The sequence below is a fragment of the Mustelus asterias genome, chromosome 9 (assembly GCF_964213995.1).
Source record: "Mustelus asterias chromosome 9, sMusAst1.hap1.1, whole genome shotgun sequence".
In the NCBI taxonomy this organism is placed as follows: Eukaryota; Metazoa; Chordata; class Chondrichthyes; order Carcharhiniformes; family Triakidae; genus Mustelus; species Mustelus asterias.
Window position 1 is genome coordinate 52,082,534 of NC_135809.1, and position 22,456 is coordinate 52,104,989.

Consider the following 22,456-nt stretch of genomic DNA (forward strand, 5'->3'; position numbering starts at 1 on the left):
CCACCTTTGGGGCAGAGAGTTCCAGAGATTCATCACCCTTTGCGAGAAGATATTTCTATGCACCTCAGTTTTAAATGACTGGCCCTTTATCTTGTAGCTATGTACCCTTGTGCGAGACTGTCCCACCAGTGAAAACATCTCGCCATCTATCCTGTCAAGTCCCCTCCGGATTTTATGTTTGAGTAAGCTCACCCCTCACTCCTCTAAACTCCAAGGAATACATAGAATCATAGAATAGAATCACAGAATCCCCTACAGTGTAGTAGGAGGCAATTTGGCCCATCCAGTCTTCACCGACTTTCTCTGATAGAGCATCTTACCCAGACCCTATCCCTGTAACCCCACATATTTACTCTGCTAATCCCCCTAACCTACACATATTGGGACACAAAAGGGCAATTTAGCATGGCCAGTCTGTGGAAGGAAACCGGAGCACCTGGAGGAAACCCACGCAGACACAGAGAATGTGCAAACTCCACACAGTCAGCACCCAAAGCCAGAATCAAACCTTGGTCCCAGGTGCTGTGAGGCAGCAGTGCTAACCACTGTGCCACCATGCCACCCCAATACAGACCCAGACTATTTAGTCTCTTGATACGACAACTCTCTCATCCCAGGAATGAGCCTGGAGAATCTCCTTTGGACTTCCTCCAATGTTAGTATATCCTTTTTTAGATAAGGGGACCAAAACTGTATGTGGTATTTCAGGTGAGGCTTCGCCAACACTCTGTACAAATGTATCAAAATCTCCCTATTTTTAAACTCCAATCCCTTTGCAATAAAGGCCAAAATGTCGTTTGCCTTTTTAACTTCTTATTAGACCTGCCTGCTAGCTTTTTGGGACTCATGCACTAGAACACCTAGATCCCTCTGTACTTCACTCACCTGCAGTCTCTCTCCATTTAGATAATAAGCTGCCTTTTGAATCCTCCTACCAAGTTGCATGACTTCGCACTTCCCCATTTTAAACTCCATTTGCCAGGTTTTCACCCCGACACTCAAAGTATGCAGCATCACAACATGCCCTTTCACCTATTTTTGTTTCATTGGCAAATTTGGAAACCTTACATTCTGTTCCTTCCTTCAGGTCATTAATGTAAATAGTGAAAACAATTGCTGACCACGAACTAATCCTTGTGGTTCTCCACGAGTTACATCTTTCCACACTGAAAAGGACCCATTTATTCCAACTTTCTGTTTACTGTGTGCTAGCCAGTTTTAATCCATGCTAACACACTTCCTCAGCCTCTTATGCGGCATCTTGTCAAATGCCTTTTAGAAATCTAAATACACTACATCTACAGGTTTCCCACTATCTACTCTCCCTGTTACATCCTCAAAAAATTTGAGCAAATTTGTCAAACATGATTTATCTTTCATAAAACCATGTTGATTAGGTGTGATTGTATTAAGCTTTCCTAAATGATGAGCTAATTTCCTCTTTGATTATTGACTTCAGCATCTTGCCAATTTTTTAGATGTTAAACTAACTGACCTACAGTTCCCAGCCTTCTGCCTTTCTCCTTTTTTGAACAAGGATGTCACTTTAGCTGTTCTCCAATCTTCTGGTACCCTCTCAGAATTTAGTGAGATACAAACATTTTAAACCAATAGGTCCACTATCTCTGCAGCCCCTTCATTTAAACCCCTTTCATTAAATCCCTAGCATGCAGTTCATCGGGTCCTGCCTTTTGTGTAATGAAGGAGGATTAATAAAAGGATCTTGTGTTAAGGATCCCCTAGGAGTAGTGACCGCAATATGATGGAATTCCAGATACAGTTTCAGGGTGAGCCTTGAGTTTCTTTAATATTCTATCCCTTGTCATCAGGATCTTTGTAAGTTCTACCATGTTATTTGAAATCAGCCCATCTGATAACTTGGGAATATTTGCAATGTCTTCCAAGGTGAAGACTGATGCAAAAAAAAATTATTTAACATGTCCGTCATTTGTTTGTTTGCTATTACCAATCCACCTGCCTCATTCAGTGGAGGTCCCATACTTACCTTAGCTGCCCACTTCCTATTTTTATAGCTGAATGCAAGTTTTCTCCCAAAATTAATTTTCTCCCTTATGAGCTTTTTAGTCTTTTGCTGCTGGGTCCTAAAAGCTTCCCAGTCCTTTGTCTACCACTATCTCTTGCCACTTTATATATCCTGCTTTTGAATTTAACATCATCTTTGATCTCCTTTGTTAACCATGGATTTTCCTCTTTCTCATGCAGCCCCACTTTTTGATTGGGGTAACGTCCTGAGCATTTTGGACCAGCTGTTTGAATATCTGTCACTGCTCATCTACTGAGCTGTATCTTAGCTTGTTTACCCAGTTCTCCTTCGACGACAACTCCCCATACCATTATGATTGCCCTTATTTAAGGTTATGATTCATGGTTATGAAGATGTGGTGTTCACCCTAAAACTGTATCTGGAATTCTATCATATTGTGATCACTACCCCTAGGGATAACACAAGATCCCTTATTAATCCTCCTTCATTACAGAAACCAAATCTAAAATAGTACATTCCACAACGTACTGCTTAAAAAGCAATCCCTGATGCACTCCATAAATTCTTATGTGCTTCCCCTTGCTGGTTTCGTTTGTCCAATCAATATGTAGATTAAAATCTCCCATGTTATTTGCAGTTCCCACCAAACATGCCCTTGATAGTTCCCCATTTACGCCCTGACTTCTTGAGAGGTCATATTTTGTGGGACTAATCCCAACCTTGTCTTCCTTTCCCTGTGATTCATGATTTCAACCCAAATCGATTCTACATCACTATCCACTGCCTTTGTATCTTGACTCAGCACTGTTCTGAAACCTTCCTTGATTAACAATGCTACTCCACCTTCTTTCCCCTTTAGCCTGTTCTTTTGGAACATTGTATACCCTGGAATGTTGAGCATCTGGTCACCCTGCAACCACGTTTACTCTATCTTGTTGGAAATCTTTTGTACATTCAGGTAAAATACGCTTAGCTTTGTTTCTTTTAGTTGTTTACAACTCTGGATTTGCTATGTGTTGCATATTTTTGTTTACATTTCCTGCCCCGGTCTGTCGTACAATGACAGTCAAGTTCTCCCTCACTCTCCTGTGCCATCACTTCCTCATGTACCTCTGATTTTTAATACCTCACATTCTTGGAACCATTCTGTTGTTGGTATGGACTGCATCCTGTGTTATATGTGCTAATTGCATGGAAACCTGACATGTTGAAATTCCCAGGACAGTTTGATGATTTTATAAAATCCATTGGTCCACAGTCTTGGCAGTAATAGAAGGCAAACAAAGCGGGAAACAAAGATTTTACCTATTTGAAGTGGCCCAGAAGCATCTTTGTTTCATTATAGGTCATGAAATGTGCTATACTGTTTTGCACAATAGCGTGTATAAGGATGGTCATCATACAAAATTTTCAGACCTTTGTAATCTTCGGCCACTCTCATCCTTTGCTTTCTTTCTACCATCAAAACTTCTGAGAGGTCACCTCGTCTGTTGTATTGAGAGCAATTCTAACTTTCCCTTCATAACTGAACTCCTGATCCCTTGTATCATCCTGGTAAACTTCCTTTTAGTGTACCCTTTCTAAGGCCTTTACATCTTTCCTTGAATGTGGAACCCAGAATTGTCCACAGTGCTCCACCTGAGGCCTGACTAGTGATTCAGAAAGGTCTAGCTCTTTGCTTTTGTATTCTCTTACTCTCATTAAAACCTAAGTCACTTGTTCTTTTTTAACCATCTTATCACCTTGCCGTAGCATCTTCTAAAGATTTTTGTATACATTTGCTCAACCGCAGTCTTCTAAATTCATAACATACTTTTCTTATCAATCCTCCTAAATGTATCACTTTATGCTGCTCTGTACTGAGCTTCATCTGCATTATTGCAATTAACTTCACTGGCTTCAATTGTCTTCATGATGTGGAGATGCCGGCGTTGGACTGGGGTAAGCACAGTAAGAAGTCTCACAACACCAGGTTAAAGTCCAACAGGTTTATTTGGTAGCAAATACCATAAGCTTTCGGAGCACAGCTCCTTCATCAGATGGGGTGGATATCTGTTCTCCAACAGTGCACAGACACAGAAATCAAGTTACAGAATACTAATTAGAATGCAAATCCTCCACCCACATTATCTGTACCTTTAAGACCTGGCTGGCTGTAGAGATTTGCATTCTAATTCGTATTCTGTAACTTGATTTCTGTGTCTGTGCACTGTTGGAGAACAGATATCCACCCCATCTGACGAAGGAGCTGTGCTCCGAAAGCTTATGGTATTTGCTACCAAATAAACCTGTTGGACTTTAACCTGGTGTTGTGAGACTTCTTACTTCAATTGTCTTCAACATTGATTTGAGCAACATGCATCTCATCGCCTCTTGCCTATACTGATGATTTGGCACTTGCTACCCAATTATCCAACTTTGAGGATTTCAGCAGTAGCTTGTTCTGGAACTTGGAATACAATTTCCACCCAAACTCAGCTAAGCTCTCAGTCACTGCTTTCCATTTCTACAACTGACTAGCTAATAGCAAACTCGAGGTCTTTTTTTGAAGTCAAGAATGAACCTGTTAGCAGGGTTTTGGACAAGGTAGCAATTAGACTCAGGAAATCAATGTCACAGTACAAAAGTAAAAATTTATTAAAGACCAGTGGTCAATGAGAGAAATCACCTGGATGGTCAGATACAGAATACCCAGACCCCTCGGACAAGTTCTGAAGTTATCAATTAAAAAGAACAGAAGTTATACATTTTGCTTATCAGATTTCCCAACCTTCATTAGTTTAAAATTAATTTCATTTAGTATACAGACATCAGTATAAATCTCTAACTAGTACCTCAGCTAATGGCATTAAAGCATAATGGTATCTCATTCATCCATTAAATTTGGACGTTAACACCCTTTATGGCTAAAGCTACTTCCCTGTTGCCAGGTTATGGTAAATGCCACTGTAAAGGTCAAAGTGGATGTTCCCACAGCTCCCCGCCAAGCTGAATAGACATGTGTTCCTGCGTCCAAGGGCATATCTATTCTATGTCTGGGCAGTGATTGAACCTATTCATTATTGTTGCAAAATATGTTCCCTCATAAGAAACGTCCAGATATGAATTTTGCCAGGTAATGAGTTCCCAGGCCTTTAGCTCTCAACTATTTACCTTTCCCATCGCACCTTTCGGTAACTTGCTTTGGCCAAAGTGAACAATGATTCATACAATATTTAAAATACATTTAAAATATCGGCATATATGTTTTAAAATCATAGTTTCTTGTTTAATTCTCTTACTGCATTCACATGTGTAAGCTGTTCTCTTGTTTTAAGAATTATTTAACTCTTTATTGTTATCTCAGTCAGTGCTTTATGTATACTATCTCAAAACTAAAAAAATGTAAAATAATTGCTTTCAAACCATACCCCAAATATTTTGGAGTCACCTTGGACTACAGCTTCATGCACTGTGTGCATCAAAAAAGGGACATGGGAAAGTCCAAGAGCAGGGTAAACATTATCCAGAAATCAGCAAGTACCAGCTACACATACTTTGCATATCACTAGCTTTGTTGTTGTGCATTCTTCAGCAGAATTCTGCTTCCCTGCATGGGAAGACAGGGCTTGGAGACTGCCCTCATCACATCAATTCAGATAATTAGCGGTACATTGTGACCTGTTACAAAGGCGTGTTACAAAGTACAACGTACAAAGGGTGTTAACGTCCTTGTCTAATATTCCACCTTTTGACTTGCGTCAGAAGGCAAATACACTGAAAGAGTTTGAATGCATTGAAGCAAATTCAGCCGCCAATCCTTCAGAATATGTGACTCAGATTTTAGATTTGTAAAGCTGCAAGAAGTCTTGCACAAGAAGAAGACAACTGATGAAATAAGAAGTTGCATTAAAATTTGCAGATCATGCAAGTTAGATGACATTGTAAGCAATATAGATGGAAGCATTAAGCTACCAAGAGATGTTAGGTGAACAGGCAAAACTGTGGCACATGGATTTCAATGTAGGAAAATAGGCTCTCCACGTTCATGCACAAAAGGATGGATCGCATTATTTTCTGAATGGCAAGAAGTTAATAACAGTGCTGAAACATGGATTCCTTTTGAAGGATGAGATAAATGACTTTTGTTAGTAACTTCTTTTAAGATTTTTCACTGATATTACAGTAACAAAGGGTGAAAAGTGTGTTTGCTGTGAACTGCACTCTTGAATTTAAAAGTCCCTGAGGTTTCCCTTGAAAATGCGCAGAAATGGGCCTCCAGCTTTAACCCCTTCACTACACTTATGAGCAAATCAAGGATCACAGTAACTAAAACTTGAATAGATACCATCAAACTCATTGCACTTTAGGGTATTTTACCCACCCCACAACCTCTCATCCACTCTGAACAGAGAGATTTATCTCATTGGCCAGCTTTCCTAAACTCTCATTCTAAATGTGAAAGATCAACTTCACCAGAGTGTAATTGGAAATACATCACGATAGTGCAGGTATTTCAGTAATAAAAAACCATTTGTGTAAATATTCCAGACACGCCCTGTTAATTACACACCTGATTGCACCACAGGTTTGTTTGGGCTTCTCGAATTAAAGTGAGAGCCTTGGAAACTGACTACCTCCATTTTGGGCTTGGGAATTATTGGATTTGACTAGGTGTTCACAGGAAGAAAGATAAATAAAGGAGAGAAGTGTACATAGTTTGTGGATATTGCTTTCATCTCTCTTCCTGCCCCTCTCAACCCTTTGGATAAATAATATAAGAAATTGCTAGATGGCATTTGTAAAAGATTGTTTAATTTTTGAGATTTGTATGGTCTCACCTCTTGTGTGGAATGATGTCATTATAGTTTAAACCATAAAGTCAGTGTGGCTCAGTTAATAAGACTCTTGCCTCAGTCCATTGCAGGTTTTCAGTACTGCTAATTCAATTTTTCAGGGAATGCTGATATCATATTCCGGTATATTATCAACTTTAAGGAAATACTTTATATTTTTTAAAACTGGACTATAGGCTTCAAAGGCCTATAGGCTGTCTGAGTATTGCCTGACTTTGGTCGATTGAAAACACTATCCTGCCTCAAGAACAAAAGGAGCCTTCTCGATGTTGCATCAGTGCCTTTCCTGAAATTAATTTAAAGGGGTCATTTCAAATTGAATGGGCCATTCAAGCACAAAGACCATAAACACTCAAGGTGTCAAACAGCCACATAGGATGTATGATCAATACAATGCCCTCTTTGGAAAAAGGGCATGATGAGAAGCCATTTTGTTGCTTACTTTAAACATGCAACAAGAAGTTGCTTGCTCACAGCATTTCACTGAAAGCCATTGAAGCCATTGCAGTTTATCCAAGCAGCCATGTTTTTTTAAAAAACAGCAATACCTTGAAAGTGAAGGGACTCCCTCCAATTGGTTCCAACTTTAAGTTCACCTAAGAACCAACCTCTTAGAAATTCAACTACAAGATTCCTCACAGTTTTACTGAGAATCCTCTGCTTTACAAGACCTTCACTCCATCTAAAGCATCCACTTCATCTAAGAAATCCTTTGCATACAAATGTATTGATGACAGGCAGTAAGAAGTGACACACAAATTCTGTCTGTGGGGGAAAAAAAAATTGGGGCTGCAATCTGGAATAAAATGCAGTGTAAGTATGTCGAATTTGACTTCTGGGGAATGGAAAGTAGAGGGAGAAATTACAGCCATAATTTGTGAAATACAAACACACAGGGATTGCAGCAGTAAGCTTTGGAATGCTAACTATTGAAAGTAAGGTAGCTGCTTTTGATGTAAAAGCCTTTTTGCAAGTGGAGGACTTAACTTGGTCAAAATTCGCATCCCTACATATCGAACAACCAAAAGTCATAGATAAGTAGGTGGAAATTAATAGATGTAATAAAAAACAGAAGCCCAAAGTACCGAAGGTGCTGGCTGAGTATCTTGGCCTCACTCTATAGAATCCCTATAGTGTAGAAGGAGGCCATTCAGCCTATCGGATCTGCATCGACTCTCCCTCCGATAGAGCATTTTACCCAGGTCCACCCCACACATTTACCCCGCTAATCCCCTAACCTACAAATCTTTGGACGCCAAGGGGCAATTTAGCATGGCCATCCATCTAATCTGCACATCTTTGGACTGTGGGAGGAAACCGGAGTATCCAGAGGAAATCCACGCAGATACGGGGAGAAGGTGCAAACTCCACACACACAGTCACCCAAGGCCGGAATCGAACCCTGGTCCCTGGCGCAGTGATGCTAACCACTGTGCCATTGCGCTGCCCCAAATTTCAGATAAAAGATACAGACCTGAAACAAACCAGTTTAACCTGGTCAAAATTTGCTTAAGAGAAGCAGAGACTAGAGTTCAGAGTTCCAGGAAAAAGAGAAGAAAGGGAAGTCTAGGAGAAAAGGAAGGCAAGGGAATTCCAAGAAGAGAGAACGAGTGAGCATGCTTTCCAGTTAGAAAAGCTTGAGGGTGTTACAGGCACAGAAGGGTTGGGAACTGGGAAAGATTGTAGTTGATTTTACCTACTGGTAATTTAAATAGCCTTACTGTAGAGACAAGTTTTGATTTCTTAAAGCATTCCTGATTCATCCTTAAAGAAAAAGAGGATGTAGAAGTTTTCTTCACAGCCTTTGAGAAGCTGGCAGCTCAATTACAATGGCCAATAAGCTTGTAATCTGTTAATAACCAGTAGAGCTTATCCTTATTCCTTAGCTCATAAAAGGTTTTAGCTAGCCAACCACAGCAATGTTTTGGAATTATGGAATGATGCAGCACAGGAAGTCATCATTTAGCTCATTTAGCAATTTCTCCTATAAATCACATCATTTCTAGCCAACAGATGATCAACCAAGTCTCAATTGATCACGTCAACTACTGTAAAACCGACAGGGACAGCATGCCTCAAACATTCATCTATGGAACAACAAATGTCCTGGATAAAAACAAACCATAGAAGTGTTAGGTCTTAACATGAACAGCTAACATGCATTGACTGATAGCTGATCTAACATGCATTGTAGAAAAATAGAACTACTTGAACTTAGAAATAGAAGGCCAGAATTTCAACGCAGACCCATGTCCAAGGCAACACAGATAAGATTTATCAGTGGATAACCTGGGAAAACTGCCATCTCCCTGGTAGAGCTGTCCAATTGGTCCATCTCCACACCTCTTCTATGTAGCCTTGTATTTTTTTTCCCTTGAAGTATTTGTCAACCTCTTTTTTAAAGTAACAATTGAATCTGCTTCCGGTGCCCTTGCTGACAGTACATTCCAGCTCACAGTCTTTTGCATTAAAAAAAAAAATTGTTTTTGGTTTTATTGCCAATCTTGTCAAATCTAGGCCTTACACTCACTGACACTACTGCCACAGAACACAATTCACTTTTATTTAATCACATCAAATCTGTTCATGATTTTAGAACAGTTCTGTTAAATCTCCTCTTAACCTTCTTGGTTCGAAGGAGAACACCTGCAGTTTTCCCAGGTTATCCACTGATAAATCTTATCTGTGTTGCCTTGGACATGTGTCTGCGTTGAAATTCTGGCCTTCTATTTCTAAGTTCAAGTAGTTCTATTTTTCTACAATGCATGTTAGATCAGCTATCAGTCAATGCATGTTAGCTGTTCATGTTAAGACCTAACACTTATATAGGACATGGTTTGTTTTTATCCAGGACATTTGTTGTTCCATAGATGAATGTTTGAGGCATGCTGTCCCTGTCGGTTTTACAGTAGTTGACGTGATCAATTGAGACTTGGTTGATCATCTGTTGGCTAGAAATGATGTGATTTATAGGAGAAATTGCTATCCACTCTTCACACCACTGCTAGTGAGAATGGAAGGAATCCGGGCAGATTAACCATATTGGGTGTATTGAAAAGCACCTTGCTGTTTATGAAATCAAAATGAATTTTCCACACAATTTTGACACAATGTCCATTCGCCAATTTTGTTACTGCACCTGTATAGTGAAGATGTGGAGGAATTATGTTGCAGAGAGTTGATAGCAATGGAAGAGCAGTCGTCAGCAATGTATTTGACAAAATCAGAAATTGGAATATTCGGGTCAGACAGCAACTTTGGGGAGAAAAACAAAAACATTTCAAACTGTGACCTTCCATCATGGTTCTAATGAAAGTCGTTGACATGGACCATTAACTTTGACTTTCTCTCCGCAAATGTCAGACCTGCTGAGTGATTGCAGCATTTTCTTTTTTTATTTTAGATTTTCAGTATCTGCAGTATTTTCCTTTTGTAATGTGTCTTTTAATATGCAAGGTTGCATACAGTTGAGTATCCATCAGCTTACTTAGTGCTGGACAAGCCCAAATAGGAATGCTGTATCATGTAAATGAATAGCAAATAGGATCAACTGAGGGACAAATGGAGACGTTGCAACCAAGGTAGAGCCAACAAGTTTGGCAGTTGAATTACTCCCAGTTTTTACTTTCTCAGTTTACAATTTATGTAAGTGGTTGAAGATGATACTCAAGTAATTCTGTGTACACACAATCCAGCAGAAATGGATAGCCGTCAGTCATGGACTCTGATTTGTATTATACCCTTTCCTAATTCAGGGTTGCTGAAGCTAATTATGGGCCCTTATTAGATGTAAACACTTTCTAGTTTTTGCAGGGTCAAATATATCCTGATTGACAACTCATTGTAAAATTAAGGTAAGAGACTCATTGCACCATTTCATACCTTCAATCTATGATCCGCTTCCCCCCCCCCCCAAAAAAAAAACTACTCTAGCCTTTTAAAACAAAGCTTTGTGTTGTGTAATCGTTTTCTGTCTGACTTTCCTCATACTTCAGGTCTTTGCTCTTCGACTTAAACTTTAAATTTGAAAAATAGCTACCACAATACACCTTGACGTGGAGATGCCGGTGTTGGAAAGGGGTAGGCACAATAAGAAGTCTCTCAACACCAGGTTAAAGTCCAACAGGTTTATTTGGTAGCATGAGCTTTCAGAGTGCTGCCCCTTGCTGGACTTTAACCTGGTGTTGTGAGACTTCTTATAATATACCTTGCGCTATGGCACTGTAAACATCTGCAGATTTAGAATAGTTTTATTGGAATCATATTTTAAACCACCAATATTCTTATTTATGTCTATTATAAAGCAATTTGTGTTATTAGAATTAACCTTGAATTATTTTTCTTATAGGAAAAACAGTTTCAGCTGACTGATACATCGTAAAATTAGAGCTGGAATAATGAGACTGTCAGGTAAAGTATCCGCTATGTAGAATAACATTTACTTATCAGCGTTTGCTTTGTCCCATTGTAACAGTGCTGCAGAACAAGACTGTCTGAAATTAAATTTGGAGCTGCATAGAACCACCATTTGGTACATGGATTTGCTGTATGTTGTCTGCCTGCACTATAGATGACGGCTGTGGGAAATTTTATAAAATGTCAAGCTGATTTCTGGCTCTGCTCTATGTGTGAAAAAGATACATTATTAGCATAGAGGAATATTACACCTTTATTGTATTGCATTTGGGGACACTTGCTGTCAAATGTCCAAATTTATAAGCATGCCACTGACCCTGGCACTGAGATGCTTTCCCTCAAATGCAAAAATAATTATCAAGGTAACAGTTTGAAAATTTGATACCACCACTGAACAAACTCCATGTAAGTGCAGTGCACCCCACCAAACTGCTAAATGGTACCATTATTATTGGGAAGCAATTGGGATTCCTGCATGAATGACTGGGTTTTATGAATAGTAACTACATTCTGCTGCCCGGGAACAGCCCTTGGAATAATAGATGGGCACCTAGTGGCTGACTGCATGAATCAACATTATCATGTGATACCTTTATTTATTTTGTTGACACAAATTGTTGTAAGTTTGAACTCTAACTAAAAATGAGCCCATATGTACTTGCTCCATACGGTGATTCAACGAGGCAGCTCACCACCACATTCAAGGGCAATTAGGGATAGGTAGTAATGACTTTGATGTGGAGATGCCGACGTTGGACTGGGGTAAACACAGTAAGAAGTCTCACAACACCAGGTTAAAGTCCAACAGGTTTATTTGGTAGCAAAAGCCACTAGCTTTCAGAGCGCTGCTCCTTCGTCAGGTAAGTGGAAGTTCTGTTCACAAACAGGGCATATAAAGACACAAACTCAATTTACAAAATAATGGTTGGAATGCGAGTCTACAGGTAATCAAGTCTTAAAGATACAGACAATGTGAGTGGAGAGAGGGTTAAGCACGGGTTAAAGAGATGTGTATTGTCTCCAGCCAGGACAGTTAGTGTGATTTTGCAAGCCCAGGCAAGTCATGGGGGTTACAGATAGTCTGACATGAATCCAAGATCCCGGTTGAGGCCATCTTCATGTGTGCGGAACTTAGAACATAGAACATAGAACATTACAGCGCAGAACAGGCCCTTCGGCCCACGATGTTGCACCGACCAGTTAAAAAAAAACTGTGACCTCCAACCTAAACCAATTTCTTTTCGTCCATGAACCTATCTACGGATCTCTTAAACGCCCCCAAACTAGGCGCATTTACTACTGATGCTGGCAGGGCATTCCAATCCCTCACCACCCTCTGGGTAAAGAACCTACCCCTGACATCGGTTCTATAACTACCCCCCCTCAATTTAAAGCCATGCCCCCTCGTGCTGGATTTCTCCATCAGAGGAAAAAGGCTATCACTATCCACCCTATCTAAACCTCTAATCATCTTATATGTTTCAATAAGATCCCCTCTTAGCCGCCGCCTTTCCAGCGAAAACAATCCCAAATCCCTCAGCCTCTCCTCATAGGATCTCCCCTCCATACCAGGCAACATCCTGGTAAACCTCCTCTGCACCCTCTCCAAAGCCTCCACATCCTTCCTGTAATGTGGGGACCAGAACTGCACACAGTACTCCAAGTGCGGCCGCACCAGAGTTGTGTACAGTTGCAACATAACGCTACGACTCCTAAATTCAATCCCCCTACCAATAAACGCCAAGACACCATATGCCTTCTTAACAACCTTATCTACTTGATTCCCAACTTTCAGGGATCTATGCACACATACACCTAGATCCCTCTGCTCCTCCACACTATTCAAAGTCCTCCCGTTAGCCCTATACTCAACACATCTGTTATTCCTACCAAAGTGAATTACCTCACACTTCTCCGCATTAAACTCCATCCGCCACCTCTCGGCCCAACTTTGCAACCTGTCTAAGTCTTCCTGCAAACTACGACACCCTTCCTCACTGTCTACCACACCACCGACTTTGGTGTCATCAGCAAATTTGCTAATCCACCCAACTATACCCTCATCCAGATCATTAATAAATATTACAAACAGCAGTGGCCCCAAAACAGATCCCTGAGGTACACCACTTGTAACCGCACTCCATGATGAATATTTACTATCAACCACCACCCTCTGTTTCCTATCCGCTAGCCAATTCCTGATCCAATTTCCTAGATCACCCCCAATCCCATACATCTGCATTTTCTGCAGAAGCCTACCATGGTGAACCTTATCAAACGCCTTACTAAAATCCATATATACCACGTCCACTGCCTTGCCCCCATCCACCTCCTTGGTCACTTTCTCAAAAAACTCAATAAGGTTAGTAAGGCACGACCTACCTGCCACAAAACCATGCTGACTATCACCTATCAATTCATTACTTGGCTATCAGTCTCTGCTCAGCGACTCTGCGTTGTCGTGTGCCGTGAAGGCCGCCTTAGAGAACGCTTACCCGAAGATCAGAGGTCGAATGCCCGTGACCGCTGAAGTGTTCCCTAACAGGAAGAGAACACTCTTGCCTGGTGATTGTCGAGCGGTGTTCCTTCATCCATTGTCGTAGCGTCTGCATGGTCTCCCCAATGTACCATGCCTCGGGACATCCTTTCCTGCAGTGTATCAGGTAGACAACGTTGGCCGAGTTGCAAGAGTATGTACTATGTACCTGGTGGATGGCGTTCTCACGTCAGATGATGGCATCCGTGTCGATGATCCGGCACGCCTTGCAGAGGTTGCTGTGGCAGGGTTGTGTGGTGTCGTGGTCACTGTTCTCCTGAAGGCTGGGTAGTTTGCTGCGGACAATGGTCTGTTTGAGATTGTGCGGTTGAAGGCAAGTAGTGGGGGTGTGGGGATGGTCTTGGCGGGATGTTCGTCTTCTTCAATGACATGTTGAAGACTCCAGAGAAGATGCCGTAGCTTCTCTGCTCCGGGGAAGTACTGGACGACGAAGGGTACTCTGCCCACCGTGTCCCGTGTTTGTCTTCTGAGGAGGTCGGTGCAGTTTTTCGCTGTGGTGCGTCGAAACTGTCGATCGATGAGTGAGTTGAGCGCCATATCCTGTTCTTATGAGGGCATCTTTCAGCATCTGGAGGTGTCTGTTGCGATTCTCCTCATCTGAGCAGATCCTGTGTATACGGAAGGCTTGTCCGTAGGGGATGGCTTCTTTAATGTGTTTAGGGTGGAAGCTGGAGAAGTGGAGCATCGTGAGGTTATCTGTAGGCTTCCGGTACAGTGAAGTGCTGAGGTGACCGTCCTTGATGGAGATGCGTGTGTCCAAGAATGCAGCCGATTCCAGAGAATAGTCCATGGTGAGTCTGATGGTGGGATGGAACTTGTTGATGTCATCATAGTTGTTTCAGTGATTGTTCATTATGAGTCCAAAGGAAGAAAATGTCATCGATGTAACTAGTGTATAGCATCGGTTGAAAGTCCTGTGCGGTGAAGAAGTCTTGTTCGAACCTGTGCATGAAGATGTTGGCATATTGAGGTGAGAATTTGGTCCCCATGGCTGTTCCGTGTGTCTGGATGAAGAACTGGTTGTTGAAGGTGAAGACATTGTGGTCCAGGATGAAGCAGATGAGTTGTAAAATTGCATCTGGAGACTGGCAGTTGTTGGCGTTGAGTACTGAGGCAGTTGCAGCAATGTGCATCGTCGTGGGGGATGATGGTGTAGAGTGCCGAGACATCCCTTGTGACGAGGAGTGCTCCTGGTTCAACTGCTCCATGTGTGCTGAGTTTCTGTAGGAAGTCCGTAGTGTCGCGACAAAAGCTGGGGGTTCTTTGTACAATGGGTTTCAGGATGCCCTCGACGAAGCCGGAGAAGTCCTCGCACAGGGTCCCATTGCCCGATACGATGGGACGGCCGGGTGTGTTTGCCTTGTGTATCTTCGGAAGGCAGTAGAGATCTCCAACGCGGGAAGTACGTGGGATGAGAGCACGGAGGGTGCTCTGAAGGTCCGGATCAAAGGTCTTGATCAGCCTGTTGAGTTGACGGGTGTGTTCTTTGGTCGGATCTGCGGGTAACTGTCTGTAGTGTTCCTTGTTGTTTAGTTGTCGGTACACTTCTTCGCCGTAATCCGTTCTGTTCAGTATGACGATGGCCCCTCTGTCTGCTGGTTTTTTGAGCAGAGACTGATAGCCAAGTTCCGCACACATGAGGACGGCCTCAACCGGGATCTTGGGTTTATGTCACACTATCTGTATCCCCCATGATTTGCCTGGGCTTGCAAAATCTCACTAATTGTCCTGGCTGGAGACAATGCACATCTCTTTAACCTGTGCTTAACCCTCTCTCCACTCACATTGTCTGTACCTTTAAGACTTGATTACCTGTAAAGACTCTCATTCCAACCATTATTTTGTAAATTGAATGTGTCTTTATATGCCCTGTTTGTGAACAGAACTCCCACTGACCTGACGAAGGAGCAGCGCTCCAAAAGCTTTTGCTATCAAATAGGACTTTAACCTGGTGTTGAGTCCTCTTACAATAATGACTTTGCCACTGACATCCACATTGTGTGAATGGGTTAAAAAGATTAATTCCAGGTTTCCCTAGAACCTGGTTAATACATATTGGTTTAGTGTGGAATTAGGAATTCGTTTTTGACCTGTCTTTAAAACATTTCAGCAAAGCAGCATATTTTTATTTGAGAGATTATTCCTAGCTTACCATTTTAAAGTAAATGTAATCCTGTTTTCCTTCAAATTCTGCATTCATAAGGATAGAGTCATAGAGGTTACAGCATGGAAACAGGCTCTTCGGCCCAACTTGTCCATGCCGCCCTTTATTTTTTAAAATCCCAAGCTAATCCCGATTGCCCGCATTTGGTTCATATCCCTCTATACCCATCGTACCCATGGAACTATCTAAATGCTTTTTAAAAGACAAAATTGTACCTGCCTCTACTACTACCTCTGGCAGCTTGTTCCAGACACTCACCACCCTCTGTGTGAAAAAATTGCCCCTCTGGACACTTTTGTATCTCTCCTCTCTCACCTTAAACTATGCCTCTAGTTTTAGACTCTCCTACATTTGGGAAAAGATATTGATCTGTGCTGATCTGTGCCCCTCATTATTTTATAGACCTCGATAAAATCACACCTCAGCCTCCTACTCTCCAGAGGAAAAAGCCCCAGTCTATCCAGCCTCCTCTTATAACATAAGAACATAAGAACATAAGAAATAGGAGCAGGAGTAGGCCATCTAGCCCCTCGAGCCTGCCCCGCCATTCAATAAGATCATGGCTGATCTGACGTGGATCAGTACCACTTACCCGCCTGATCCCCATAACCCTTAATTCCCTTACCGATCAGGAATCCATCCATCCGCGCTTTAAACATATTCAGCGAGGTAGCCTCCACCACCTCAGTGGGCAGAGAATTCCAGAGATTCACCACCCTCTGGGAGAAGAAGTTCCTCCTCAACTCTGTCTTAAACCGACCCCCCTTTATTTTGAGGCTGTGTCCTCTAGTTTTAACTTCCTTACTAAGTGGAAAGAATCTCTCCGCCTCCACCCTATCCAGCCCCCGCATTATCTTATAAGTCTCCATAAGATCCCCCCACATCCTTCTAAACTCCAACGAGTACAAACCCAATCTCCTCAGCCTCTCCTCATAATCCAAACCCCTCATCTCCGGTATCAACCTGGTGAACCTTCTCTGCACTCCCTCCAATGCCAATATATCCTTCCTCATATAAGGGGACCAATACTGCACACAGTATTCCAGCTGCGGCCTCACCAATGCCCTGTACAGGTGCATCAAGACATCCCTGCTTTTATATTCTATCCCCCTCGCAATATAGGCCAACATCCCATTTGCCTTCTTGATCACCTGTTGTACCTGCAGACTGGGCTTTTGCGTCTCATGCACAAGGACCCCCAGGTCCCTTTGCACGGTAGCACGTTTTAATTTGTTTCCATTGAGATAGTAATCCCATTTGTTATTATTTCCTCCAAAGTGTATAACCTCGCATTTCTCAACGTTATACTCCATTTGCCATATCCTCGCCCACTCACTCAGCCTGTCCAAATCTCTCTGCAGATCTTCTCCGTCCTCCACACGATTCACTTTTCCACTTATCTTTGTGTCGTCTGCAAACTTCGTTACCCTACACTCCGTCCCCTCCTCCAGATCATCTATATAAATGGTAAACAGTTGCGGCCCGAGTACCGATCCCTGCGGCACGCCACTAGTTACCTTCCTCCAACCGGAAAAACACCCATTTATTCCGACTCTTTGCTTCCTGTCGGATAGCCAGTCCCCAATCCACTTTAACACACTACCCCCAACTCCGTGTGCCCTAATCTTCTTCAGTAGCCTTTTATGGGGCACCTTATCAAACGCCTTTTGGAAATCCAAAAACACCGCATCCACCGGTTCTCCTCCATCAACCGCCCTAGTCACATCTTCATAAAAATCCAACATGTTCGTCAAGCACGACTTTCCCCTCATGAATCCATGCTGCGTCTGATTGATCGAACCATTTCTATCCAGATGCCCTGCTATCTCCTCTTTAATAATGGATTCCAGCATTTTCCCTACTACAGACGTTAAGCTGACCGGCCTATAGTTACCCGCCTTTTGTCTCCTTCCTTTTTTAAACAGCGGCGTAACATTAGCCGTTTTCCAATCAACCGGCACTAACTCAATCCATCAAGTCCCGGCAGCATCCTAGTAAATCTTTTCTGTACTCTTTCTAGTTTAATAATATCCTTTCTATAATAGGGTGACCAGAATTGCACACAGTATTCCAAGTGTGGCCTTACCAATGTCTTGTACAACTTCAACAAGATGTTCCAACACATGTATTCAATGTTCTGACCGATGAAACCAAGCATGCCGAATGCCTTCTTCACCACTCTGTCCACCTGTGACTCCACTTTCAAGGAGCTATGAACACGTACCCCTAAATCTCTTTGTTCTGTACCTCTCCCTAACGCCGTAACATTAACTGAGTAAGTCCTGCCCTGGTTCAATCTACCAAAATGCATCACCTCGCATTTGTCTAAATTAAACTCCATCTGCCATTCGTCAGCCCACTGGCTCAATTGATCAAGATCCCGTTGCAATTGGAGATAACTTTCTTCGCTGTCCACTATGCCACCAATCTTGTGTCATCTGCAAACTTACTAACCATGATTCCTATATTCTCATCCAAATCATTAATATGAATGACAAATAACAGTGGACCTAGCACTGATCCCTGAGGCACACCGCTGGTCACAGGCCTCCAGTTTGAAAAACAACCTTCTCGACAGAAGCCAATTTTGTATCCACTTAGATACCTCACCCTGGATCCTGTGAGATTTAACCTTATATAACAACCTACATGCGGTACCTTGTCAAAGGCCTTGCTAAAGTCTATGTAGACAACATCAACTATACTGCTTTCATCTACTTTCTTGGTTACCCCTTCAAAAAACGCAATCAAATTTGTGAGACATGGTTTTCTGCTCACAAAGCCATGCTGATTGTCCCCAATCAGTCCTTGCGTCTCTAAATGTCTGTAGATCCTGGCTCTCAAAATACCTTCCAACAATTTACCCACCACAGATGTGAGACTCACTGGCCTGTAGTTCCCAGGCTTTTCCCTGCAGCCCTTTTTAAACAAAGGCACAACATTTGCCACTCTCCAATCTTCAGGCACCTCACCCCGTGACTATCGATGATTCAAATATCTCGGCTAGGGGACCCGCAGTTTCCTCCCTAGCCTCCCAAAATGTCCTGGGATACACTTCATCAGGTCCCGGGGATTTATCTACCTTGATGCACTTTAAGATTTCCAGCACCACTTCCTCTAGCTAGAATTTCTAGTGGCAACAATAAAACAAAAAAATGGAAATACACATTACATTTAAGTGCAAGCATCAAATGACTGTTGAAAAACTGCTGTTGTTTCATATTTTATCCTTGCAAAACTTTTTTTTTCTTCCATTTTCCAATGTTCTATGCAAAACCTTCAGAATGCTGACCATGTAGTCTGTTCAACTCTTTGTGCTTGAACTTCAGGCTTGTTTTTCAATGTAAAATGGTTCATTACTTTTGACAAATTAAACTAACAGTAATGCAGTCTAAGATTTCTCATGATGTTCACAAGTAACAATAACAAAAAGGTAAATGTAAATTGGATATTTACTGCAGTGATTATTTTGACAAAGAATAGGGTTCCAAGCTTTCCCAAAATTAAGGGGTTATTCCCCAGGTGTTGCTTCCAGCAGCCAAGGGAAATTCAGTGATATCAGCTGTGTGCAAAACTGTCCCTTCCCCTCCACATAATGTCATGTGCTGGGGACTGGACTGTTGGGAATAGGGCAGTTCGGGAATCTTGAGTATCAGCGTTCAGCCCCTACTTATTTGGTGCTTACCAGCCCAAGCCTGAATATCTTCAAGGTCTTGCTGAACGTGGGTGTTGACTGCTTCAGTACATGAGGAGTTGCAAATGGCACTGTGCAATCGACCATTAGCAAATCATAGAATCCCTATAGTGCAGAAAGAGGCCATTCGGCCCATCAAGTCTGCATTCACTCTCAAAAGATATTCCACCCAGGCCCTCCCTTCCCACCCATCTCTGTAACCCTACACAGTTACCATGGCTAATCCACCTAACCTACACATCTTTGGTCTGTGGGAGGAAACCGGAATACCTGAAGGTAACCATGCAGACACAGGGAGTTTGTGCAAACTCCACACATAGTCACCTAAGGCCAAAATTGAACCCGGATCCCTGGCGCTGTGAGGCAGCAGTGCTAACTACCATGCCACCCACTTCTGAATATCCCCACGGCTGAGCTTATGGAAGGAAGATCATTGATGAACAACTGGAGATGATTTGGGCCTAAGACACTACCCTGAGGAACTCCATCAGCAGTGGCATAATCAAAGTGAAGGTTGGTGCAGTTGGTGGATCTCCTCTTTTGGGACTGTCTCCTTCATGGACACAGCTATCCACTGGATGCATTTCCTTCCATCGATGGTGCATCACAACCATCTCTGGGTCAGGTGGGGAAGTTCCAAGGGCAAGCGTTATAACTCTCCTAGCAGGAACCTTCATTGTTTCTTTGAGTCAAGGGAAGTGACCATTGCCATGCTTTTCCCCCATCATGTGGGAAGAGAGTAGATTGGTTCCCCATACTCCCAATGTGTTTGTCAGCTGGAAAGAACTGTGTTCAGTGTGCCCTAAATACATCTCGCTGCCATGAGCCACTGCCTGGGGTTCACTGCAATGTTGATGACCCACGCTACCTGTCTTGAAATGCACATCAAAGGAGTCTAACTGGGCTCTCAATATATAGGGTTGTTGTTTGCTACAGTTACTACTACTTGTTAATTAATCTGTCATAGAATCATGGAATCCCTACAGAGCAGAAAGGGGCCATTCGGCCCATCGAGCCTGCACCAACAACTATTCCACCCAGGCCCTATTCCCGTAACCCCACGCATTTACCCTGCTAATCCACCTGATACGAAGGGACAATTTAGCATGGCCAATAAATCTAACTCGCACATCTTTGGAGTGTGGGGGAAACGGGACTACCTGGAGGAAATCCATGCAGACATAGGGAGAACATGGAAACTCCAAACAGACAATCACCCGAGGAAGGAATTGAACCTGGGTCCCTGGCGCTGTGTGGCAGCAGTGCTAACTACTGCCATCCCTGTCATCCTGAACTCCCACGAAGGACATGGGTTTCAACCCTATTTCAGGACCTGAGCAAGTTGTTTAGCTTGAGAGTTCAGTAAGAACCAAATAATTGCTGTATTATCAGACATGTAATTGTCTGGATGTTGTATTAAGCTAGGGAGAGACATGCCTGGCTATTCAGGTAATCCTGACAAAGTTCTTCAGGAGATCTGTCCAATATTCATCCTCCATCAAACATCATCAAAATTGATTAACTAGTTATTTTGTACAGGATTTGCAGGACTTTGGTGTGTTTATCTGCATAAGTGTCTAAAGTTTTTAAAGTTCATTTATTAGTCACAAGTAAGGCTTACATTACACTGCAATGGAGTTACTGTGAAATTCCCCTACGTGTGACCTAGAAGATTCTATATAAATGCAAGTTAATTGTTTATGGATCTTGTGAGGCTTTAGGGGTAGTGTCGGTTGAGTGGCGTAGGCTGGGTTCCTGCATGGCTTGCTGCTCTGATGAGTAATTCCAGTGGTGAGGCTGACTTGATATTAGGCTACATTTCTCTTTTTGGAGCAGGTGACGAGGGTGAGGATTAGTTGGCAGAAAGAAGAAATATTCTCAATATTGAGCTTTGGAAAATAAATGCTTCAGGTGAATTATTTGGTAATGTCGCATTTCTGAATGTTAGAAATATCACTCACAAGGGCTAGTACGAGTATTGCCAGTTATTATTTGGACTGTGCGATTTTTCAGCAGATGATGGAAAACATATTACAGGGATTACCCAAAGTTACAGTTTATATAGACAATGTGCTGATTACCAGTTTCATGGAAGAGGAGCACTGAGCCAAACTGGAGGAGGTATTAAAAAGGTTCATGAATGCTGGACTGCGTTTGGGAAGAGGAAAATCTACCTTTCAGGCCAGCGAAGTTACAAAGTAGACACAAAAGGATTGCACCCCTTAGAAGAAAAAGTGAAGACCATATAGGATTATTATGGAGCTTAAAATCCTTTCTGGTAATTTATTATGGCAAATCCATTCAGAATTTGGCCACCTTGTAAAAACCCTTGCACAGCTTATTGAGAAAACACCAAAGATGGTTTTGGAAGGCACCTCAAGGTGAAGCTTTCAATCGGGTGAAGCAACAACTTCTGTCAACGAGTCCACTGGTCCATTTCAAACCTAAAATAAGAGCTTATCTTTACCTGCAATGTGTCTCTTTATAGAATTAGAGCTGTGATTTCTCTCAGATTGAAGGATGGAACAGAGAGACCGATAGCATACATGTCAAGGACCCTCTCCAAAGTAGGAAAAGGTACTCCCAAATCGAAAAAGAAAGATTAGCGAAAGTGTTCGGCATCAAGAAATTCTACCAATATGTATATGGAAAGCATTTCACAATAGTGATGGACTATAAACCATTATTGGGGTTATTCAAAGAAGATAAAACAATCTCTCCCATTGCTTCTGTCTGAATACAATGTTGGGTCTTATTGCCCTTGGCGCACTGACCTGGAGTCCGG

At 42.3% G+C, this 22,456-nt stretch overlaps 1 protein-coding gene across 3 annotated transcripts in view; it reads left to right on the plus strand.

The window, feature by feature from the left end:
• LOC144498689 (protein FAM3C-like) overlaps window positions 1-22,456 on the plus strand; it is a 67,520-nt gene that overhangs the window by 16,011 nt on the left and 29,053 nt on the right. For 2 of the 3 annotated variants that reach the window (XM_078220192.1, XM_078220193.1), the window contains exon 2: window positions 11,189-11,250. In XM_078220192.1, coding sequence (XP_078076318.1) covers window positions 11,238-11,250 — 13 coding nt within the window. In that variant the 5' untranslated portion in view covers window positions 11,189-11,237. Of the gene's footprint in view, window positions 1-2,864; window positions 2,964-11,188; window positions 11,251-22,456 lie in introns of all 3 variants that reach the window. The other variant, XM_078220191.1, reaches the window with a different exon arrangement.